The 23,486-nt window shown below is 41.3% G+C and overlaps 1 protein-coding gene and 1 long non-coding RNA gene across 2 annotated transcripts; one reads left to right on the top strand and one right to left on the bottom strand.

Annotated features, from left to right (window-relative positions):
- Positions 1-247: 247 nt before the first annotated feature.
- On the bottom strand, positions 248-22,319 carry LOC120915109 (apolipoprotein A-I-like). Its single transcript, XM_040325356.1, has 4 exons — positions 22,212-22,319; positions 19,335-19,398; positions 10,454-10,583; positions 248-1,083 (listed from the first exon to the last, which is right to left on the bottom strand). Exons 2-4 carry the CDS (start codon positions 19,372-19,374, stop codon positions 501-503), a joined length of 753 nt encoding a protein of 250 aa, XP_040181290.1. The 5' UTR covers positions 19,375-19,398; positions 22,212-22,319; the 3' UTR covers positions 248-500.
- On the top strand, positions 20,538-20,907 carry LOC120915110. The gene is made up of 2 exons (XR_005743841.1): positions 20,538-20,639; positions 20,727-20,907. It is a non-coding gene; the product is annotated as an uncharacterized LOC120915110 (long non-coding RNA).
- Positions 22,320-23,486: the final 1,167 nt, after the last annotated feature.

Here is a 23,486-nt window from a genome sequence, read left to right as displayed (position 1 = left end):
TGCATACTCGACACGGAAATCGACGGAAGCACCACCTAGCGGCCAGCGTAAATATGCACCTTAGATCCGACAGCGTACTAAGACTTACGCCAGTCGGATCTAGCCCAGCTTCAGGCGTATCTTGTTTTGTGGATACAAAACAAAGATACGCCGGAGCAAACTAGAAGTTACGCGGCGTATCAATAGATACGCCGTCGTAACTTCTTCGTGGATCTGGCCCAAAAAGTACATTTATGGAAAAGACACATTTTGGTTTCCAGTGTTGAGGATTTAATATGGGACTATATGACATTACAATAAAATATGAAAGTGCAACGAAACTGTCAAACATATAGATACAGTAGATATCTATAAATATCAATAGATAAGATGCATTTTTATTTTATAATCAATGGTTAAGAAAGAGCTGTGGCTCCAGATACATCATTTAGTGGATCAGAAAGACCTACAGTTGAAAGATTTCAGGTTTCAACATTTGAAACTGTGTTTAGTTTTTATCATCAATATTCATCAAAATATTCATGAATTGCTTTCATTAGAATTTCTACATGCTTCTGCATATCCTCAGCGTGTGGGACCACTTGTTTTTTAATCTCTTCAAAATAAGGTTTAAGTTTTTCCCCTAGTTCTTCGAGATCTTTTTCCACCTCGTCCTTCATATGTTTGGCTTTGCCTTCCCAATTAGTCTTCATGTTCTCTTTGTACTTCTCATATTCTCCTTTGACCTCTTCAGCATAAGGGTGGACTTTGGTACGTAAAGTGTCAAATTCGGCCCGAATTTCATCCCTGGCTTTTCCAGCCATGTCTCCAACACCGACCCAAAACTTGTTCATCTCTTCCTTTAACCCAGATACAAATTCAGATGTAACTGGCACAAGCTGCTTTACAGATTTTATGACCACTTCTTCTACATTATCATCAAATTTCTTCATAAGAGGGTAAACGTTTTTCATCAAGACTGGGAAATTCTTATGCAACTTTTCATCATAATCCTTCCAGACTTCATGAAAATAGTCATCAAGCACCTTCTTTGACTGTTCTGCATTATTTTTTGCAGCTTCCAACTTCTCGGAAAGCTTAAATCTGTTCAAAGAAAAATGAAACAATTTACATTGGAATTTTGCAAAAAAATATATGTATATAGATATATAATATTGGTCATGTACTGCAAAAAAATTATATAAACAATTAACTAGCTTGCACTAAATATGTGACTACCAACAACCCACATACATATATATGTATATAGAGATACAGTAAAACCTTGGTTTGAGAGTAACTCGGTTTTGCAAGCGTTTTGCAAGACAAGCAACATTTTTTAATAACTTTTGACTTGATATACAAGCGATGTCTTGATATAAGAGCAGCGTCATGTCACAACTGAGTATAAAAGAGAAGAGAGACGCCTCTAAGTGCAGCAATATGGTTACATTTATTGAAGGTACAACGTTTAGCAACTTATTGCTACACTCACTTCTTGCTGGATTTTGCTTCTAATCCCCTTGAGGAGGCTTCCATTTGTGGGTGGACATTTTAGCACATTGCTGTAATCTTTTTATATGGATTATAAACTGAAGGACCTATGAATAAATGGTTGTGGAACGAATCATCTAAGTTTCTATCATCTCTTATGGGCAAATTCGCTTTGATATACAAGTGCTTTGGATTACAATCATGCTTCCGGAATGAATTATGCACGCAGTCCAAGGTTTTACTGTAGATAGATATTTTAATATAGTACGGCGATCCCAATATATTCATTACCACCTTAAGTGTAAATACATAAACATGCAACCAACCAATAGGTTTTCATCAGTCATATGCAGAAAAAGGTCCAGTTTTAAATACACCAGAAATGAATTAATTCTCAACCTTCTTAAAGTAGTTGTAGACCCAGATCCTCAAAACATAATTCTTTTGCATAGTTTAGTTAGTAGATAAAGTTAACATGACATTTATGACCTAAATTACATGGTGTGTACCTCTCACAAATCCATCCTGCTGTTTCTCCTCTCTCTGTGTGATATGTACTGTCTGCTGTCTCTCTCCTCTCTTTCTCTGTGATGTCTCTCCTCTAGCTCTGTACTCTCTGTTGTCTCTCCTCTGTACTCCCTGCTCTCTGCTTTCTCTCTCTGTACTCTCTGCTGTCTCTTTTTTCTCTTTCTCTATGTTGTCTCTCCTCGGTCTTTCTCTATACTCCCTTCTCTCTGCTTTCTCTCTCTGTACTCTCTGCTGTCTCTTTATTCTCTTTCTGTATGCTGTCTCACCTCTGTCTCTCTCTGTACTCCCTTCTCTCTCCTTTCTCTCTCTGTACTCTCTTCTGTCTCTTTCCTCTCTTTCTCTACGCTGTCTCTCCTCTGTCTTTCTCTGTACTCCCTGCTATCTCCTATTTCTCTCTGTACTCTCTTCTGTCTCTTTCCCTATGTTGTCTCTTCTTTGTCTCTCTCTGTACTCCCTGCTCTCTCCTTTCTCTCTCTGGACTCTCTTCTGTCTCTTTCCTCTCTTTCACTATGCTGTCTCTCCTCTGTCTCTCTCTGTACTTCCTGCTCTCTCCTTTCTCTCTCTGTACTCACTTCTGTCTCTTTCTTATCTTTCTCTATGCTGTCTCTCCTCTGTCTCTCTCTCTGTACTCCCTGCTCTCTCCTTTCTCTCTGTACTCTCTGCTGTCTCTTTCCTCTCTTTCTCTATGCTGTCTCTCCTCTGTCTCTCTCTGTACTCCCTGCTCTCTCCTTTTTCTCTGTACTCGCTTCTGTCTCTTTCCTCTCTTTCTCTATGCTGTCTCTCCTCTGTCTCCCTCTGTACTCCCTGCTCTCTCCCCCCCTCTCTCTCTCTCTCTCTCTCTCTCTGTACTCTCTGCTGTCTCTCCACTGTCTCTCTCAAAAATGTGAGGGGTGTATTCACTTTTGTGAGTTGCTGTAAAATATATTTTTTTTGTGTTATCTCCAGAAAAGTAATCATGGGGAAATCTTCCAATGGGGACACTAGTCTTGGGACCTGGGGGTCCCCAAGGAATTCCCTTAATTTGCAGGAATTTTCTTTAACTTTGTTTGGGAATATGGGATAGGAAGTAAAGGTAAATATCCACAATGGGACACAGATGACAAAAAAATAAAAATATGACAGGGGTTATAACCCTCCCTTGCTCTATTCAAAATGAAAAAAAAATTTTTTTTGCCAATAGTTTATTAATACGCTTTAATAATTTATTCTAACAGCATTCAGAAATCCAGTTCCATACCCCCCTTTAGATAAAAAAATATCTCATTTAATTGATAATTACATCAAACAATTAATTATAACGTCGTGTTTGGTGGATGATATGCAAATCAGTGTTGCTCAACCTTTATTTTCAGTGACTGCTTACATTATAAATACATAATGATGGTAGCAACTCGGATGCTTCTTGATATAAATTCTTTATTGGTTACATAAGTGCAGATACAGAAACCAAAGTGCTAACATGTTTCAGCTTACAACGCCTATGCCATAGGCTTTGTAAGCCGAAACACGTTAGCACTTTGGATTCTCTATCTGCAGTTATGTAACCAATGAAGAATTTTTACTAAGAAGCATCCGAGTCGCCGGCTACCATCATTATGGATTTATGCTGTGGAAAGTGAACGCCCTAGCCAAAGCACATATCTCCTGCCTCCAGAATTCCAATACAGCAGTAGAGCTTTGGGTGAGATTTGTTTCTACTGCTTACATTATACATTTTACCTACAGCCAGGTAGAAAATAATGAATATAAATCTCAATAAAAGTCTTTCAAGGGAAAAGAAAATCCTGCAGTGGGCAGTGCTTGAAGACCACAGATCTATCTTGATGTTTCTCAGCTTTGGATATCAAGTATCCCAGTAGGCCAGATCTTCATATGTTCCTCTTTAAACAGCAAAAACATTTTTTTACTAAATTACACAAATTAAGTCATTTTAGATAAAAAATATGGGCCAAATCCTCAGCCAGGCGGCGTAACTTAACTTTCAGCAGTTAAGTTACACTGACTTAAAGTTTTTACCTAAGTGCCTGATCCTCAAAGCACTTACGTAAAAATTTCAAGCAGTGTAAGTTAAGTGCCGCCGTCGTAAGGCGTTCCTCCTCTCCGGGGGGCGTTTACAATTTAAATGAGGCGCGCTCCCGCGCCGGCCGTACTGCGCATGCGCGTGACGTCATTTTCCCGACGTGCATCGCGCGAACGTAATTGACGCCGGGCGGCTTTGTGGATTGCGACGGGACACTAAAGTTACGACGGGTGAAAAAAAGACGCGCCGGGAAAACAAATAATTTTAAAAAAAAATGACAGCGTCGCTCGGCATGCATTCCTGAGGGAGAACTCCATGCCAATTTTCAATGAAAAAAACGGCATGGGTTCCCCCTCAGGAGCATACCAGGCCCTTAGGTCTGGTATGGGTTGTAAGGAGACCCCCCTCCGCCGCAAAATTGACGTAGGGGGTCCCCCTACAATCCATACCAGACCCGTATCCAAAGCACGCTACCCGGCCAGCCAGGAAGGGAGTGGGGACGAGCGAGCGCCCCCCCCCCCTCCTGAGCCGTGCCAGGCCGCATGCCCTCAACATGGGGGGGTTGGGTGCTCTGGGGCAGGGGGGCGCACTGCGGGCCCCCCCACCCCAGAGCACCCTGTCCCCATGTTGATGAGGACAGGACCTCTTCCCGACAACCCTTGCCATTGGTTGTCGGGGTATGCGGGCGGAGGCTTATCGGAATCTGGGAGTCCCCTCAAATAAGGGGGCCCCCAGATACCGGCCCCCCACCCTAAGTGAATGGATATGGGGTACATCGTACCCCTATCCATTCACCTGTAGGCAAAAAGTAAAAGTTAATAAACACACAACACAAGGCTTTTTAAAATATTTTATTATTCTGCTCCGGACGCCCCCCCTGTCTTCGTTATTAGCTCAATTACCAGGGGGGGCTTCTTCTTCCACTCTCCGGGGGTCTTCTCCGCTCTCCGGGGGTGTTCCGCTCTCCGGGGGGGGCTTCTCCGGACTCCGGGGGGCTTCTTCCATCTTCTCCCCTCTTCCGCTCTTGACTCGGCGAACCCCGGTTCTTCTGCAGCTCTCCGGTGCCTTCTTCTTCAGCGCTGGCTGCCTGCTATGTTTGTGTGTTAGCTCGATTTCAAACAGGCAGCCGGCGCGGTCTTCTGTGACGTCAGGGTCTTCTGGTCTTCTGTTCTTCCTATGTTGCCTCGTCGCCGGTTGTCGCTGTAATGATGGAAGCGCGCCTTGCATCACATTTATATAGGCATCGCCGTCCCATCATGCTCCGGTAGGTACCCACGTGGTGGGTGCCTACCCACGTGCACCCACCACGTGGGTACCTACCGGAGCATGATGGGACGGTGATGCCTATATAAATGTGATGCAAGGCGCGCTTCCATCATTACAGCGACAACCGGCGACGAGGCAACATAGGAAGAACAGAAGACCAGAAGACCCTGACGTCACAGAAGACCGCGCCGGCTGCCTGTTTGAAATCGAGCTAACACACAAACATAGCAGGCAGCCAGCGCTGAAGAAGAAGGCACCGGAGAACCGGGGTTCGCCGAGTCAAGAGCGGAAGAGGGGAGAAGATGGAAGAAGCCCCCCGGAGTCCGGAGAAGCCCCCCCGGAGAGCGGAGAAGACCCCCGGAGAGCGGAAGAAGAAGCCCCCCCTGGAAATAGAGCTAATAACGAAGACGGGGGGGCATCCGGAGCAGAATAATAAAATATTTTAAAAAGCCTTGTGTTGTGTGTTTACTACATTTTACTTTTTGCCTACAGGTGAATGGATAGGGGTACGATGTACCCCATATCCATTCACTTAGGGTGGGGGCCGGTATCTGGGGGCCCCCTTATTTGAGGGGACTCCCAGATTCCGATAAGCCTCCGCCCGCAGACCCCGACAACCAATGGCAAGGGTTGTCGGGAAGAGGTCCTGTCCTCATCAACATGGGGACAGGGTGCTCTGGGGTGGGGGGGCCCGCAGTGCGCCCCCCTGCCCCAGAGCACCCAACCCCCCCATGTTGAGGGCATGCGGCCTGGCACGGCTCAGGAGGGGGGGGGGACGCTCGCTCGTCCCCACTCCCATTCCTGGCCGGCCGGGTAGCGTGCTTTGGATACGGGTCTGGTATGGATTGTAGGGGGACCCCCTACGTCAATTTTGCGGCGGAGGGGGGTCTCCTTACAACCCATACCAGACCTAAGGGCCTGGTATGCTCCTGAGGGGGAACCCATGCCGTTTTTTTCATTGAAAATTGGCATGGAGTTCTCCCTCGGGAATGCATACCAAATGCCGTCGCTTGAATGGGCCTTTACAAGGTGTGACTAACTTTACACTTTGTAAAAGCAGCCCTAGTTTTACACCAGGCAAACTAACACTTACGGCGTAAAAACTAGGTACAAAAGCTTTGAGGATCGCCCTAAGTGCTAATTTGCATACTAACAGAGGCATTTCGACTCGAAATGCCCCCAGTGGCGGATGCGGTACTGCATCCTAAGATCCGGCAGTGTAAGTCCCTTACAGATGTCGGATCTTCTGCCTAACTTAGGAAAACTGCTTCTGAGGATCAGTTCCAAAGTTAGAACCAGAGATACGACGGCTTACGCCGGAGTATCTCTTTTGTGGATTTGCCCCTTAATTTTGGTTTTTAAAATAGTTTTTAAGATAGCGGACAGCAGAGTTTATTTATATTTTAAAGAGATTTCAGTAGCAAGATTTTAAGTTACCAGTCCCGAATACCTACTATAAACTCTCCCATCTGGATTCGTTTTATAATATGAATAATGCAACAAAAGGAGTAGGAATAAATCCATGTGTATGGGAACACCCAAGTATGGCAAAAAGATAATGTTTTGTTTGTCTTTTTTTTTTTTTCTGGGTTGACTGCCCCTTTAAAGTCTTCAAATTTCAAATGTCTGCCGGCCACCCGCGATCGCTCCACAGAGATACAGAACGTTCTGACAGGGTAGAAGGGACAAATTTGCTGTTCCTAGTGATCAGAAACAATGATCTCTCTCCTCCAGTCAGTCCCACCCCCCCACAGTTAGAAACACCTTCCAGGGAACACATTTAACCCCTTGATCGCCCCTAGTGTTAACCCCTTCCCTGACAGTAACATTTACACAGTAATCAGTGCATTTTTATAGCACTGATCGCTATATGAATGTCAATGGTGTCAAAAGTGTCCGATCTGTCCACGGCAATGTTGCAGTCCCACTAAAAATTGCAGATCGCCACCATTACTAGTAAAAAATAAATAAATAAATGCCATAAATCTATCGCCTATTTTGTAGACGTTATAACTTTTGCTCAAACCAATCAATATACGCTTATTGCGATTTATTTTACCAAAAATATATAGAAGAATACATATTGGCCCAAACTGATAAAGACATTTATTTTTTAAATTTTTTTGGACATATTTATTATAGCAAAGGGTAAAAATTGTATTTATTTTTTCAAAATTGTCGCTATTTTATTGTTTATAGCGCAACAAAAAAAACAAATGAAGAGATTAAATACCACCAAAAGAAAGCTCTTTTTTTGGGGGGAAAAATGCACATAGACGTTGTTTTGGTACAACGTCGTACGACCGTGCAATAGTCAGTTAAAGTGACGCAGTGCCATATCACAAAAAATGGCCTAGTCATTAAAATGTCAAATCATTCTGTTCCTTAAGTGGTTAAAATTATTTGCCCAGCATTTATTAAAAGAAAAAAAATGATTTTTCTGCATTACTCATCCCCTCTCTATTGCTGTTCTATTCAATTACATTGCTCCAGTTGACCAACAGTGGTCCTCTTCCATGTTGAAAACAGCCCAGTGCTATTCAACCCACTGCCTGTGAGCCCAGATTGTCAAGGACCCACCACTGGGGGTACATGATAAAGCTGCCCTGGGCTCACAGAATGCTAATAAGTTTTCCTCTATTCTCTGCAATATTTAGAACCTTCCCAATGCCAGTGGAAGAAAAGAAGCAGGAGATTTTCTCTGAGCAGACTTTTAAGACACTAGTAATATTCATAGGTGATTATACAAGATTTAGAGTAGAAAAAGATTAAATATAATTAATATATATATATATATATATATATATATATATATATATATATATATATACATATATATTAATAAAGATGAAGTATTGATGTATCTGAACAATGTAGGCAAATATCACTGTGCTGAAGGGTATATGAAGAACCTCCTTACATCCAATGCTTTTCGGGGTACATTTGACTCCTTCTTCAGGGATGCATACTAAGGAGAAGTTCATATGATATTCAAGAACAGGGTGATTTTCAATATTTCACCATTGTAGCATTAAAAAATGTAGGCAAATAGCACAGAGAGCTGGACCAGTGGGGCCACCGTTTCAAGGCCTATGGGCATCAGTCGAGATCAAAAAATCTACAAGCGAGATTTGATGGAGTGACTATCTTCCCAGAGGAAAATTACTCCTCCCATTCCAGGGCAGCAAAAAGACCAAGGGGATATACTGGGGCAAAAAGCAGGAAAGCCCTGAATATGGTGGGTACACTCAAATAGGCAAATGAAAGCCACTGAGTGTTGGTAGATACTTATACAGCGACTCAAGTTTGTAGAAGTGAGCACACACCTGCTGGATGTTGAAATCTGCGGCTGGCTCTTTCTATTTCTACAAACTTGAGTTGCTGTATAAGTACAGTGAAACCTTGGTTTGAGAGTAACTTGGTTTGAGAGCGTTTTGCAAGACAAGCAAAATGTTTTAATAAATGTTGCCTTGATATACAAGCGATGTCTTGATATAAGAGTAGCGTCATGTCACAACTGAGTATAAAAAAGAAGAGAGGAGCCTCTTAGTGTAGCAATATGGTTACATTTAATGAAGGTACAACATTTAGCAACTTATTGCTACACTTAGAGGTGCCTCTCTTCTATTGTATACCCTGTAAAAAAAAATGCTTTGATATACAAGTGCATTAGTATTACAAGCATGTTTCTGGAACAAATTATGCTTGCAAACCAAGGTTTTACTGTATCTACCTAACACTCAGTGGCTAACACTCAGTGGCTTTCCTTCACCTATTTGAGTGTACCCACCTGTAGCAGGCAGCTATTTTTCTTTGCTGGCCCTGCTTTAAATTTAGGGGTTAGTCAGAGGATTAGTTACATCTGACCTGTTTTGTTTTCAAATTTGGGCATCTGTTCCAGCCGTGGCTGTACTGCAGGTGACCACTATTGATGTCTGGGTTGTCAGTTCCACCCCAGGCCAAGGGTGGCAGCGGTCAGATTCAGGTGTATTGGGTATTCTTTCTCAGCGGCCAATCAGTGAGGGTTAATCGCCTCGCTGTGCATGCTGGGGAGGGGTATTTAAGGGACAGATGTCACGTGTTCGAGGTCGTCGCCATCCGCCCTTGGCAGTCGTTCCACCACTCCTGTGTGTGGCCCTCCTGGCCAGGGGTGCGTGTTCAGAGTTTCCTGGCTCCGGGACCACGTTGGTCTGGAGTCGTGCCCTGCTGAGCAGGCCCAATAGCCTTTGACTGTATTGCTAAAGTGGTCCTGTGCTATCCTAGAGGGAGGAAGCCGTCAAATGAAGTACTTGTCTGGAGAGCACCCAGCACGAGGCTGGTACACTCAGGGGAGGCCTGAACTTCATTGGAGGAACTATCACTACTGAAAGGCTCAGCAGTGATCGCCCGTCAGTTGCCTGATTCCACAAGTTATTACTTTGAGAAGAGATCTCTGTGCTATTTACCTACATTTTTTAATGCTACAATGATGAAATATTGAAAATTACCCTGTTCTTGAATATTATATGAACTTCTCCTTAGTATGCACCCCTGAAGAAGGATTCAAATGTACCCCGAAACGCATTGAAGGTAAGGAGGTTCTTCATATACCCTTCAGCACGTTGCCTACATTGTTCAGATAAATCAATACTTCATCTTTATATGTATATATATATATATTTTGTTTAATTAGGTTTAATTATGAATAAAATCTTTTTCTACTCTAAAGCCTCGTACACACGACCGGTTTTCTCGGCAAAAACCATCTTTCCTTTCAAGAGAAAGAAAGTCTGTACACTCGGGCAGCAAGAGTTTCTTACCAAAAATCTCATCAGGGAAAACAGCAGGTTTTTCCTGACGAGATTCTCGGTCGTGTGTACGAGGCCTAACTTTTGTATATTCACCTATGAATATTACTAGTGCCTTAAAAGTCCACTCAGGGGTAATCTTTTTTGTACTAGGCTATAAGGTAAAACATGACCTTCTCGAGGTAATTGTGAAGAAGAATACATAAACACTTACCTGCATAACCAATGTAAAATAGTGCATGAACTCCAATTTCATATACAGTATAATTTAGGTCTTTTTTGCAAAGGGTAATTTTGCTTTTGGAAAAACGATATTATTTTTTACTATGCAATATCAAACATCAATGTCTGTAATACATATATGTTTGCAATTTCTTACTTTTCTGCTATCTCTGAATGTTCCAGATTTTTTAATGTATCTGCTGCAATTGCAATACCATTTTCTATAATGCTCCATAGGTTGGATTCATGTGGTTTATCCTGTTGCCAGAAATGTTTTCCATGTGCCCCTGAAAAACCAAGAAGATATTGTAAGTGCCTGTATAAAACAATGGATTTTTACATATTATGCACAATAAACATTCCTATAAAAACCTTGTTTTTTTTTCAATTTTGAAAGGACGCTTGTGAGATAAATCTGGTATGTAATATTTTAACTCTAGTGAGAACATTTTTGCAGCTGTGTTTTATGTCCACCAGAATTAAAGCAGGACTAAACTCATTGATTAACCTTTTTCCTACAATAGTTATATTCATTGCATGCTGTGAATGATAACTGTCACAGGTATATAGAGAAATATTAATATATTATGAGTAATTTCACCTAAAGCAGAGGCATATAGAGAAATATTATTATATTAAGCCCCCCTGGTCACACCGATTACGAAGCTGAAATCATGCTACTTCACTTGAAGTAGCAAAATTTCAAAGTAGTACTACTTCAGGTGCTACTCGGAAGACATCCGTGACTTGGTGCACAGATGTCTATGCAAGTCGCACCTAAACTTGCAAAAAGTAGTGCAGGAACTACTTTCAAAATCAGTGCGACTCCGACAGGTCGCATAGGTGTGACCGGGGGGCTAAAAGCCACCTAAAGCAGAGGCATGTAGAGAGATTTTATTATATTAGTGGGTTATAATGACCACTGGCTTATTTATCGCCCAATTGAACTTTCAGTTTAAAATTAGCTAAATATATTTCAGGTACATGAAAACAAAATGTGCTCAATGGTTTCTTCTGTTTTTTTCAGAATACAGTCTGAATAGTAGTAATTGCAGAATGGGATTGTGCTTATTGTGGGGAAGCAGTGGTCTCACTGTAGATGTCTGACATGCCCCCATGTCTGCAACCACCAAAGCCCATGCCCCCTGCTAACTGGAGAACTCTCCACAAAGCGCAAAGTTCCCACACTTCATCATGCTGGCAGGGGACAAGCTTTTCTGCTTTGGTTACTTTCTAAAAAAAACACACTGCAATGCCGTGTACACACAATTTTTTCGGATTTATCGGATTTTACGAACGTGTGTAGCCCCATCTGAGTTTTTTCATCGGAAATTCTTATGAATTTCATCTGAGTTTAGATATAGAACATGTTCTACTTTTTCCGATGGAATTCCGTCGGAATTCCGATGTGATTTTGCCGGGCAAAAGCCTGATCGTGTGTACGCGGCATAAGGCTACTTTTACAAACAGGGCCCTCTGAAAAGCAATCCACATTAGATTCCAGAGGCATTTGACAAGCAGTAAGGAGGCAATATGTCACCTAATCATTACCTGTTTTAACCCCCATAAAGCCCACACCACACACCGCAACCGTCTGCATTGCATGTGGTTGCAGGGTGGTTTCAGTGCAGTCCCCTTCACTTGAATGGGTTGTGTTTGGGGGCAGTACTGTCTGTCAAACATGATGGGGGTTTCATTTTTTGTATTGGTACACCACCATCTGGCTGCCTTTTGCCTTGTTAGGGGATAATAAAAACACAACTCAACCACCTATTTTACTGCTCCAACTTGTAAACAGTGCACACCTTTTGTTTTGATGTACCTGAAATGCATTTAGCTAATTTAAAATGAAAATTCAATTGGGCTTTAAATACATCAGCCCGTCAGTGTCTTTCACTATTCGAAATATCTGTTTCAAGTGAAATTACCTTTTAATACAATAATATTTCTTCTATATGTTTCTCCCATCTAACTATAGTTTGCAAATGAAAGTATAATCACTGCATTTCAGTGCTACTTTCCTTCAAAATTAATATTTTTGCATCGTACTGTTAGATGGCCCAAATAGTCATATACAAATTTTCCCTTCACTCCTGTTTATGGCCTCGTACACACGACCGAGGAATTCGTCATAAATGAAACATCGTTTTCCTCGACGAGTTCCTTGTTAGGCTTGTCGAGAATCTTGACAAGCTTTCTTTGCGTACACACTGTCAAGACAAAATCTCGTCGTTCTCAAACGCGGTAACGTACATCACGTACAACGGCACTATAAAGGGGAAGTTTGATTCCACTGGCGCCACCCTTGGGGCTGCTTTTGCTAATCTCATGTTACTGCGTGTTAAGTAAAAGTTTGGTGAGAGACAATTTGCGCTTTTCAGTCTGTTACAGCGTGACAAATGTGCTATCTCCATTAAAAACTGTACTTTTACCGAAGGCACGCTCCCATCTCATACTTTATTCTGAGAATGCGCGGTTTCTAAGCATACACACAAACGTGTTTCTCGTCATAAACCAGCCCGACGAGAAACACGACGAGGAAATTGAGAGTTCCACGACAGTTTTCTCGACGAAAAACATACACACGGCCGTTTTCCTCAGCAAAAAAGCTCTGCCACCAAGTTTCTTGATGGATTCTGTTGAGGAAAACGGTCGTGTGTACGAGGCCTTTCTCTTTTCAGTTGCTGGGAGCAAAATAAGCCAACTGTGAAAGCTCATCCAAAGCTTACACGGTGCTATGAACTCTGACCATGAGCTTTCTTTTGGTGGTGTTTGATCACCTCTAAGGATTTATTTTTCGTTATAAAAAAGACCAAATAAAAAAATACAAAACCGTTTTATATTTTGTTATAAAATTTAGCAAACAGGTAATTTTTCTCCTTCATTGATGTACGCTAATGAGGCTGCACTGATGGGCACCGATAAGACGGCACTGGTGGGCACCGATAGGCAGCACTGAGAGGCGGCACTGGTGGTCACTGAGAATTGGCATTGGTGGGCACTGAGGGGTGACACTGAGAGGTGGCACTGATGGGTGGCACTGAAGAGCATTGATAGGTGGCACTGAAAATTGGCAGTGATAGGTGGCAGTGATGGGCACTGATAGGTGGCAGTGATGGGCATTCATGTGTGGCAATGATGGGCACTGATCAGCACTGGTAGATGACATTGATAGGCAGCACTGCTATGTGGCACTGATGAGGCACTGACTGGCACCACTGGTGGGCATTGATAGGTGGCAGTGATGGGCATTGATAGGTGGTACTGATTGGCACTGACAGGTGGCACTGGTGGGCACTGTGGGCACTGGCAGGTGGCATTGGTAGGGGGCATTGGCAGGCGGTACTTGTGTCCACTAATGAGGCAGAATTGCCTCTTCCACTGGGGACCGATGTCCCTCATTTGGCAGCCGGTGATCGGCTTTTTTTCTCCTCACGCTGTCAACGTGAGGAGAAAAAAAAACGATTACCGAGCTTTGTTTTGATTACGTAATCAGCTGTCATTGGCTGACAGCTGATCACGTGGTAAGGGTCCGGGACCGGTCCCTTACTCGGATCCGCAATCACCCGAGTCTCAGTGACTCGGTGATCACAGCGCGCGCCCTACAGGGGGCGCGCAGGGTGCGCGCAAAGGGGAGGATGTCTATTGACGTCCTCGCAGCAACTGGGGTCCGCACTGTAGCCGTCATTCGACTATATCGCGGGCCCCTAGTGGTTAAAGCCAAAATTGTATCTGAGCACTACAAACTGAAAACAGTATTAAAATAATCTTTTAATATTCAAAGTAAATGCACCCATCCACCCATGTCTCTATGCTTTATTTTGTTGATAAATCACTTTAAAAAAGACCTCCCTAGCATTTCAGCCATCTTGGGTATGGGCAGATGATTCATGTAGCATTTGTTTCCTTAAATCCACCTGCATATAGCTCAGCTTAGCTGAGAAGACCTCTTCTCCCTTCCTCTAGATCAGTGGTTCTCAACCTGGGGGTCGGTTGTTTTTAAAAACGCCATTTAAAATTATCGTGTGTGGGCTACACATCGCTTTTCATGTTGTTAAAAATGATCGTTTGTGGGCAAAAACGACGTTTTAAACCCGCGCATGCCCAGAAGCAAGTTATGAGATGGGAGCGCTCGTTCTGGTAAAACTACCATTAATAATGGAGTAAGCACATTCATCACGCTGTAACAGACAAAAAAGCACGAATGGTCTTTTACTATCAAGGAATCAGCTAAAAGCAGCCCAAAGGCGAATAGAACTTCCCCTTTAGAGTGCCGTCGTACGTGTTGTACGTCACCGCGCTTTGTTCATCATTTTTCAAAAACGATGGTGTGTGGGCAATATCTTTTATAATGATAAAGTTGGAAAAAATTTCCATGCCGAAAAACGATCGTGTGTACGTGGCATAAAATGTTGGATTTCCCATCATTTTTTATCTTTATGACAATAGAAAAGGTGAATCTACACAGACAGCAATATAAAGCTGACAGGTTCTACTTCTTCCCTACTGTATCCAAAAGAGATAAAAATGTTTTGGCTGTATATACAGTACACTCTAATTATGTTTACCTGCTTATGTTTGGTACAAGATCAATAAAACAATGCAGAATTTTAATTAAGAGTCCTCAGGAAAAACTGGGAACTTCTCCAACCTTGGCCTAACACTTAACAAATATGTAACTTAATAATAGCATAGTAAACACATTAAGAATATATACCGTAGATATTGCAGTAGCAAAACTCACTAAGACATTTATTGGGCTATTGTATTCCATAAGGCATAGAAAAAGCAAGTTCAATATAATACATTATATAGCAGAGTCCTTGATGCCCTTGGATAGTGGGAAGGCGGGGGCCACGCCTGATATCCAGGGGATCCATGGAGAAGCTTGAAAATTTTTATTTTGAAATACCTTTTTTAAGAAATTGGTAAAACTGGGCAAAACAAAAAGGCTTTGTGCCACAATCATATAATGCAGAATCTAGAATTTCTCTTTAGAATTAACGGACAGTGTTTTATAAGTCCCAATCAATGCAGAGAATGGCATGTTAATGATCCATGTTAGAGAAGTAAATTCTCTTCTCAATGGCACCACAGTGACTTCAAACAAAGAAAATGTGCCCCACCACCTTAAGAAAGACCTGCTTACTGGATGGCAACCACAAAGGGCATGTGGCTAAAGCCCAGCCAAGGCCTTTAGCTTGCAATGATGATCAATAATGAAAACCCAGAAACACAGGCTGGATGGCTTTTTTATTTTAATTTTTTATTTGTTATTCTGTGTATCTCACTTAAAACTGCTGCTTTTTGTTTTATTTAATTTATGTTTGATCTCTAGCACGGTTACTTTTTCTTAAAAAAGTGTTTATAAGTTTAACTTTTCCCCAATGTTATTACATTTTGTCTTATTTAAAATCTTTTAATCACCTGCTCTGAAGGCTTTTAAGTTGCCATGTCACCACAGGAACTCCAGATGCTTTGGTGTGGGGGTGACACAGCTAGGATTGTCAAATATACGGTGCTTATTTATTAGACAGCTAGTAGGGGGGGAAAGCAGATATCCCACAACGTAGAATACAAGTGTCAGCTATTAGGGACCCCAGCTGCCCTGTTTGAGAAGCCTGTAATATAACAGACTCTGAAAAAGTAAGCAGCACCACGTTTGCGAACTATAGACAAATACTTTACTTGTTATGAAGATATTTTATACAGATACATGACATTTTTTTCCAATTTTGGGTTTAGTTGAAAAAGGTTAAAACCCTGTCAGGTTTTTTTTTCTGTCTGTATCCTTACTGGGGAGAGTCCTGGAGATGCATTGGGGTTGATTTACTAAAGACAAATACACAGGGGCTGATTTACTAAAGGCAAAAAGACTGTGCACTTTGCAAAGTGCAATTGGACTCTGCAAGTGCAGATGCTCCAGAGCTTAGTAAATTAAGTAAGGTTCAAATCTGCAAAGAATACCCAATCACGTGCAAGGAAATAAAAAGAACAGCATTTTTGCTTGCACATGATTGGATGATGGAAGTCAGCAGAGCTTCTGCTCATTTACAAATCGCTGGAGCAACTGCCTCTTGCAGAATGCAACTGCACTGCCTACTTGCCTTTAGTAAATCCACCCCAATGTGCACTTTGCAAAGGACAGTTGCACTCTGCAAGAGCATGTTGTAATATGTTGGCCGATTTATGTGGGATATTATATTATAAGTCCAAAATTGACCACGCCAGATTTCAGTTGACATTTGGTACCTGTTAAAATAATTGCACATATCAAAAGACGCTTGTCAATTGTGAATATGCAAAGATCCAGGATAAGTCTATTTTACACATCAAACCTGTACTCAGGCCACATTTAGTATCTGTAATCTAATTGCACATATCAAAAGGGGTTAGAGGCCAAACAAGATTTACTACATATATCAAAGGGGACAGGTAATGACTCTGATGTGCTCAGGCCACATTTGGTATCTGTAATCTAATTACACATTTCAAGGGAGACCTGTTAGAATGCAAATTAGGGCATGTCTCCAGCTGGGGTCATTATCTGTCACTCTAAAAGACAGGATGTGGATCAAAGATGGCCAATCAAATTGCTCAGCTATTCAGTGGATAGGCAATATAATTCTGGAGACCAGTCTAATCATTCTAAGAATATTCTCTATGAATATGGCATAGGTCTAGAATTGATCTAAGAGACTCTCAGAATATTCTCTATGAATATGGCATAGGTCTAGAATTGATCTAGGAGACTCTCAGAATATTCTCTATGATCTAGGAAAAGATGGGACTCTAAAGGCGACCATACGCGGTTCAAATTTCGAAAGAATTTTATTTCGAAAATCGTATCAAAGAGTTTTCGTACGAAATACGCACCGTTAGTGGGCTGCGGCAACAGCCGATTTTCGTGCGGCAAACAAATTTGAGAAATCCGACATGTTGGACATTTTTTGAAAAACAAACGATTTTCTGATCAATGATGGGAGAATCGTGCGAGAAATGTAATAGAAAAAAAATGTGCATGTGCAAGAAAAGAATATTCCCGGAGAGAAAAGAATATTTCCAGAGAGAAACGAATATTCCCGGCAACATGAATATTTTGTCGGCCGAATTTCGAAAATCAATGGTGGCATCATCGGATCACAAAAAAAACGAACTTTCTGATTTTGAAAAGAAAATTTGTTCGAAATTCGACCGTGTATGGCCTGCTTAAATCTACTTTTCGTTGTCATATTTACTCTGTGGATTTGTATCATCTGTGGAATTTGGACTTTGTTCTGTGTTGGAAGCCTAATAAAATGCACTCTCTGGAGAACTTGGGTATTGCTGCGGAACATAACTTATAGTCATCATACTAATACTTAAATATCAATTATCTAACCGGACTCCACTATACATAACTTCACTACAGAGCAGTTGTTCCAGAGCTTAGTAAATGAGCAACAGCTCTGCTGACTTCCACCATTCAATCATGTGTAAGAAAAAAAAATGAATTTTTATTTTTCCTTGCATGTGATTGGGTACTTTTTGCAAAGTGAAGCCTTGTTTCATTTACTAAGCTCTGGAGCAACTGCACAGTGCACAGTTTGTTTGCCATTAGTAAATCAACCTTATTGTCTCAGAAAAGTGCAAGGAAATCACATCTTTGACAGCTGTCAACAGATCAGGTGTCTCCATTGGGTTATTTTCCTCTACTACTGTTCAGGTGACACCTGTAACAATTTTAGATTCTATTTGTGAATCTCTCAAACTGGATAACAGGTAGCAATGAAAACTAGAAACAAGTTGTCTGGGTTCAACTTTAAAGCATCCTAGACAGCAGGCTTTTATATGGAAACCAAACATTTTGTATGATACTGAGAAATGTATTTAGTCAGTTCATGAAATATTTCAGAAGAAATTGTAACTATCACTACATTAGAAGAAAAGTCAGAACTTATTTGTTTTCATTCATGAACTCTAAAAAGAAATCAATGAACAAAGTAATTTGTGGCAGATGAGGGGCACTCCAAATCAAAGGACCCCATAGTAAAATTGTGTTTGGGGTCACTTCAGCTCTAGTGATCCTCCAGCATTTTGCAATAGGGGATTCCAATGGCCTATATTGCACACCTAGCAATGGTTCACTTTACAACCGTGTAACCTATTATAGTGCTGCTCAGAGCAATGCGTGTAAAGAATCCGATGTCTCACAGCGGTGTAAGAGTGCAGGCTGTCTTGCGCTTGATCCATAAAGCAGTGAATTATGAAGGGATGAGAGACATCCCACACCACTGGTTCAACAGATGCAGAAGAATGTGAACAGCAACAGCCTGGAGCTCCTTCTAAGCCACACTCCTTGCATGCATTTCACCCAGCCCACCAGGGCTTATGACTAATGAGTGAGACCTCTGGGTAATAGCAAGCCCAGGTTATGTACAAAGTCAAGCTTCCTGGGATTCAAGTTAAATGTACCGTACTCATCAGTGTCACTGGAATGACGTAACAGATAACTGGGCTGGTGGAGTCCAGTGCACATCACGTGGCACCGGCTCAGAAATGCTGCATGTAGGGAGAAGTGTATGGAGGAACTGGTATTCATAGTGTACAGTATATTCAAATTGACAGAGCTGAACCACTGTCTGTGTGGAGAAGTGTTGCTCATTACAGAGAGTGCTGCCTTAATGCCATACCTGGGTTTCGGCACATGCTTCTGGCAGCCTGCAAGGGCATGAGTGTACACGCCTTGCTGTCTCCACCTGGGCACTGCCCAAAGCCAGGTGAAACTAAGATGGTTTGGGTAAATTGATGCACAGCAGGTATTCCACGCTTTTTAATTCCAGCTTAGACATTATATATTGGCAAAGGTGGGTGGAAATTAATTAAGCAGGGTAGAGGTTTGATTTTTTCACAAGCATTTTGCGAATTTCAACAGGTGTTACCCCAGGGGGCATAGCAACTTTGTGGCCTATTTACTATAAAATGTAATGGTAAACAAAGCTCAGAATAATTTATTCAGAATATAATTCATAAAAATATACACAAATGAGTCACTGTACCTGTGAAGAGCAGTGCCAGACCAAGAAGCAGCACCTTCATGATTGCACCAGAACTTCAATCAATCTGCAACAAGAGGGACAAGTTTACTTGGCTTTAAAGATATATTACTTTAAAACATATGTAATTGTTCATCTTTCAATTCAGTAATTTCTTGTAATTCAATCCCTAACCACACATAGCAATGTTAATAACAACACTTTATAAAGTGTAGTAAGCTATAGCAACTAAACATTTACTTAGCTTAATTTAGATCAACTTGGGTACAACAATTATCTCAAGCGGCTGCTATAGCCACTAGCGATAATCACTGTCTTCTTCCGGGAGGAACAATTGCTGATTCCCCTGTCAGCACTGTCTGTGTTGATGGGGGAATCGTGTGAACCACGGGTTGCAAGAAAAAAATTGCACCGTGTATGGCTGGACTAAGTCAATAAATAATCCCCGATTGATTACAATCAGATACCCATCTTCACATATCCTTGTTCTTCCTACAATGTTTTGGGTCTAAGGTCCCCAGACCAAAGAACCAAGGGGGGAGGAATGGGCCAGTTAGGACTATCGCGGTACAGGTACATAAATGAACAAATGAGGATAAGTATTTAAAACAAAAAATAAATTTTATTCAAAACATAAACAGACAAGGTCACACAATTAAAATAATGATAACCTATGACAACGCCATACTGAAGGTCCCCCTATAAGGAGAAAAACACGATGGGTTGAGGGTTATGGCAGTCTCAACTAGTTTCGCGGAAAAATCCGCTTCCTCAGGAGAAAATCTAAAAATTATTAAACAATCAATTAATAATTCAAATCCAAAAACAGAACATCATTTAAATGGGGAAATATCGGGCTGAGCTGCTCACCTAGACAGGTCCCGCCAAGACCCCCTCCTTTTTCCCCCCTCCCTTGCCGCCCTCTCTTTCCCAACTCTTTTCCTTTTTTTCCCTCCCCCTTTTTTCTTCCCCCCAGTCCCTATTTCCCTCTTCCCCATCTTTCCTTGCCCCCCCTCACCCCTCCCCTTCTTCCCCCCCCTCCCCCCTCTCCTCTTTTCTTACCCTCCCCCCTCCCCCTTTCTCCTTCACTGCACTCACAACCTCACCTTCAAATTTCCATATACCTTTTTCCACGCGTGTTCACACACCCCCCTTTGCTTCAGGCCAGCTCAGTAGTTGTTAACTTATATAACTTTATATCATACACATTAGACTAGCAGGACATTCCTTCCTTGTGTCTCCCCTGGCTACCGCACGGGACCGTGCAGGGTTACGCCCGCTCTTTTCATCTTGGCGGGACCTGTCTAGGTGAGCAGCTCAGCCCGATATTTCCCCATTTAAATGATGTTCTGTTTTTGGATTTTAATTATTAATTGATTGTTTAATAATTTTTAGATTTTCTCCTGAGGAAGCGGATTTTTCCGCAAAACTAGTTGAGACTGCCATAACCCTCAACCCATCGTGTTTTTCTCCTTATCGGGGGACCTTCAGTATGGCGTTGTCATAGGTTATCATTATTTTAATTGTGTGACCTTGTCTGTTTATGTTTTGAATAAAATTTATTTTTTGTTTTAAATACTTATCCTCATTTGTTCATTTATGTACCTGTACCGCGATAGTCCTAACTGGCCCATTCCTCCCCCCTTGGTTCTTTGGTCTGGGGACCTTAGACCCAAAACATTTCATATGTTCTCAGGATGATGGTACTTCCAATGCTTGTATTTACATACCTTACCCAGAGGCTCTTACTTTTCTTTCTACAATGGTGTGTTTAATTAAGGTGTTTATTTATCTTATTTTTTTACTCTACTCTTTATGAATTTAAAACATATATAGTGTGTTTGTACTTTTCTTGTTTCCTTTAAGTTTTCTTTTATCAGTCTAAAAATTCTTTACTGAAATGCCTAACTTACCTATGAATGCTACTTTCTGAAATGTATGTTATATGTTTAGCAAATTATATTTTCCAAAACAATGGGGGAAAATTATATAGAAATAAATAATGCCATACCTACCTATATAAAGTTATACCTAATATATAGCAGCGGATTAAAATGGATGTAAAGGCAAATTTTTTTAAAGTTTTGCATTGAGTGTTGAAGTGTTAGATCCCGTCTTTGATGTTTTACTTTAGGGAAATTCGCCCCCTTCTATTTGTACTGATGAACATTGTCACCAAGATAGAATGTGACAAGAAATTCAAAACTTTAGAATTCTCACAAGAACAATAGGTGAGAGTAAGTATTTAAAAAAAAAAGCAGATACTTGTTCCAGTGCTCTCACTATGGGACATTTCCTTTAACTTCCTGTTGCATCTCCAGGGAAGAAAGTGAAAGAAAAATTCTGAAAAAATGCACAGACAGCAGGAAAAAATTATCTAATACAAGCTTATCGCTTTCCTACTCTATTTAATACTAAAAAAAATATTGTCTCTTCATACATTTTAACACACTTTAAAACATTTTTAACTAACTCCAAATTCTATTTTAAATGTCTCTATTTTTCCAATTAAAGTATATCACTTTAAAGCAAACCTGTGTGAGAAAATTATAGGGGAAATACTTTGAATACTTTGAGTCAGGGACATGGAACATGCATGCAAGAAGAGTAAACTCTATATCTCAAGTCATGTTTTGGGTCAGCGACTCAGGAAATGTTGTATTATTGTGTATTGGGTCAGCATCACAGGGTTACAACACACAGAGGTCAGCAATGGTAGACTACATATTTTCTCAAAAATGTTTCCTGTAAGTCAAATGTTCTCTTTCCATTCATGAAAAATATGAACTGACACTGCCGTCTTTAATAATAATATACATAATGAACCCATTAAAGCTAATTAAAAAGACAAAAATGCATACACATATTTCAATTACTTACATTTCATTAAAGTTTCAGGTCCCTCTGTGCACTGGGTTGATTCTCCAGCTGCTATATATACAGTATCATTACAACCTCCCTTTGATGGGCACAACACCAACCAGATAACATGGACATGTGTTATACAAAGATCATGAGTATAGATGAGTGACCTTTGTAAAATCTGTTCCACCTGGTATTTGCAATTGTGCCAACTATGTTGTTTTACCTAATTGAATCCCAGAATCTTTTTCTTGCTTAATCTTCCAGAGTTTCAGACTTTTCTTTTTGGAGATGTCCCTGTTCCTCTTCCTATACCTTAGTGTTTGTAGTCTACCCTAACATATAATTATAAATAGCCTTTTGGGGAAATATAGGGCTTTAATTAGACAGATAAGGCTTAAATGTTCATATACATATTTGTATGCCCTAGGTCAGTGATGGCGAACCTTTTTGAGCCCGAGTGCCCAAACCGCGACACAAGAGCAATTTATTTCGTGCAAAGTGCCAACACAGAATTAAACCTGCCAGCGTCTCTGTACAGAGGATGGGACTGATCTAAATGAGCCCTAAGGGACTAGAAATGTACGATTCTGCCAGATTCGCTCAGACTGCAGGGATCAGGAATGCATTGTGCTCAGAATGCATTGTGCAACATACACTGACCATTACACTCACTTACCTGACCATTACACTCACTTACCTGACCATTACACTCACTTACCTGACCATTACACTCACTTACCTGACCATTACACTCACCTACCTGACCATTACACTCACCTACCTGACCATTACACTCACTTACCTGACCATTACACTCACTTACCTGACCATTACACTCACCTACCTGACCATTACACTCACTTATCTGACCATTACACTCACCTACCTGACCATTACACTCACCTACCTGACTATTACACTCACCTACCTGACCATTACACTCACCTACCTGACCATTACACTCACCTACCTGACCATTACACTCACCTACCTGACCATTACACTCACCTACCTGACCATTACACTCACTTACCTGACCATTACACTCACCTACCTGACCATTACACTCACCTACCTGACCATTACACTCACTTATCTGACCATTACACTCACTTACCTGACCATTACACTCACTTACCTGACCATTACACTCACCTACCTGACCATTACACTCACCTACCTGACCATTACACTCACCTACCTGACCATTACACTCACTTATCTGACCATTACACTCACTTACCTGACCATTACACTCACCTACCTGACCATTACACTCACCTACCTGAC

Source organism: Rana temporaria, chromosome 10 (genome assembly GCF_905171775.1).
Source record: "Rana temporaria chromosome 10, aRanTem1.1, whole genome shotgun sequence".
NCBI lineage: Eukaryota > Metazoa > Chordata > Amphibia > Anura > Ranidae > Rana > Rana temporaria.
The sequence above is the reverse complement of the archived record's forward strand: the minus strand, read 5'-3'. Positions and strand labels throughout refer to the sequence as shown.

Excerpts from the sequence above, each read along its gene's own strand:
- LOC120915109 (XM_040325356.1), bottom strand. The coding sequence starts at position 19,374 with ATGAAGGTGCTGCTTCTTGGTCTGGCACTGCTCTTCACAG. Across the intron at positions 10,584-19,334 it reads TCTGGCACTGCTCTTCACAG|GGGCACATGGAAAACATTTC; the intron begins GTACAGTGACTC and ends TTGGTTTTTCAG. Across the intron at positions 1,084-10,453 it reads CATTCAGAGATAGCAGAAAA|ATTTAAGCTTTCCGAGAAGT; the intron begins GTAAGAAATTGC and ends TTCTTTGAACAG.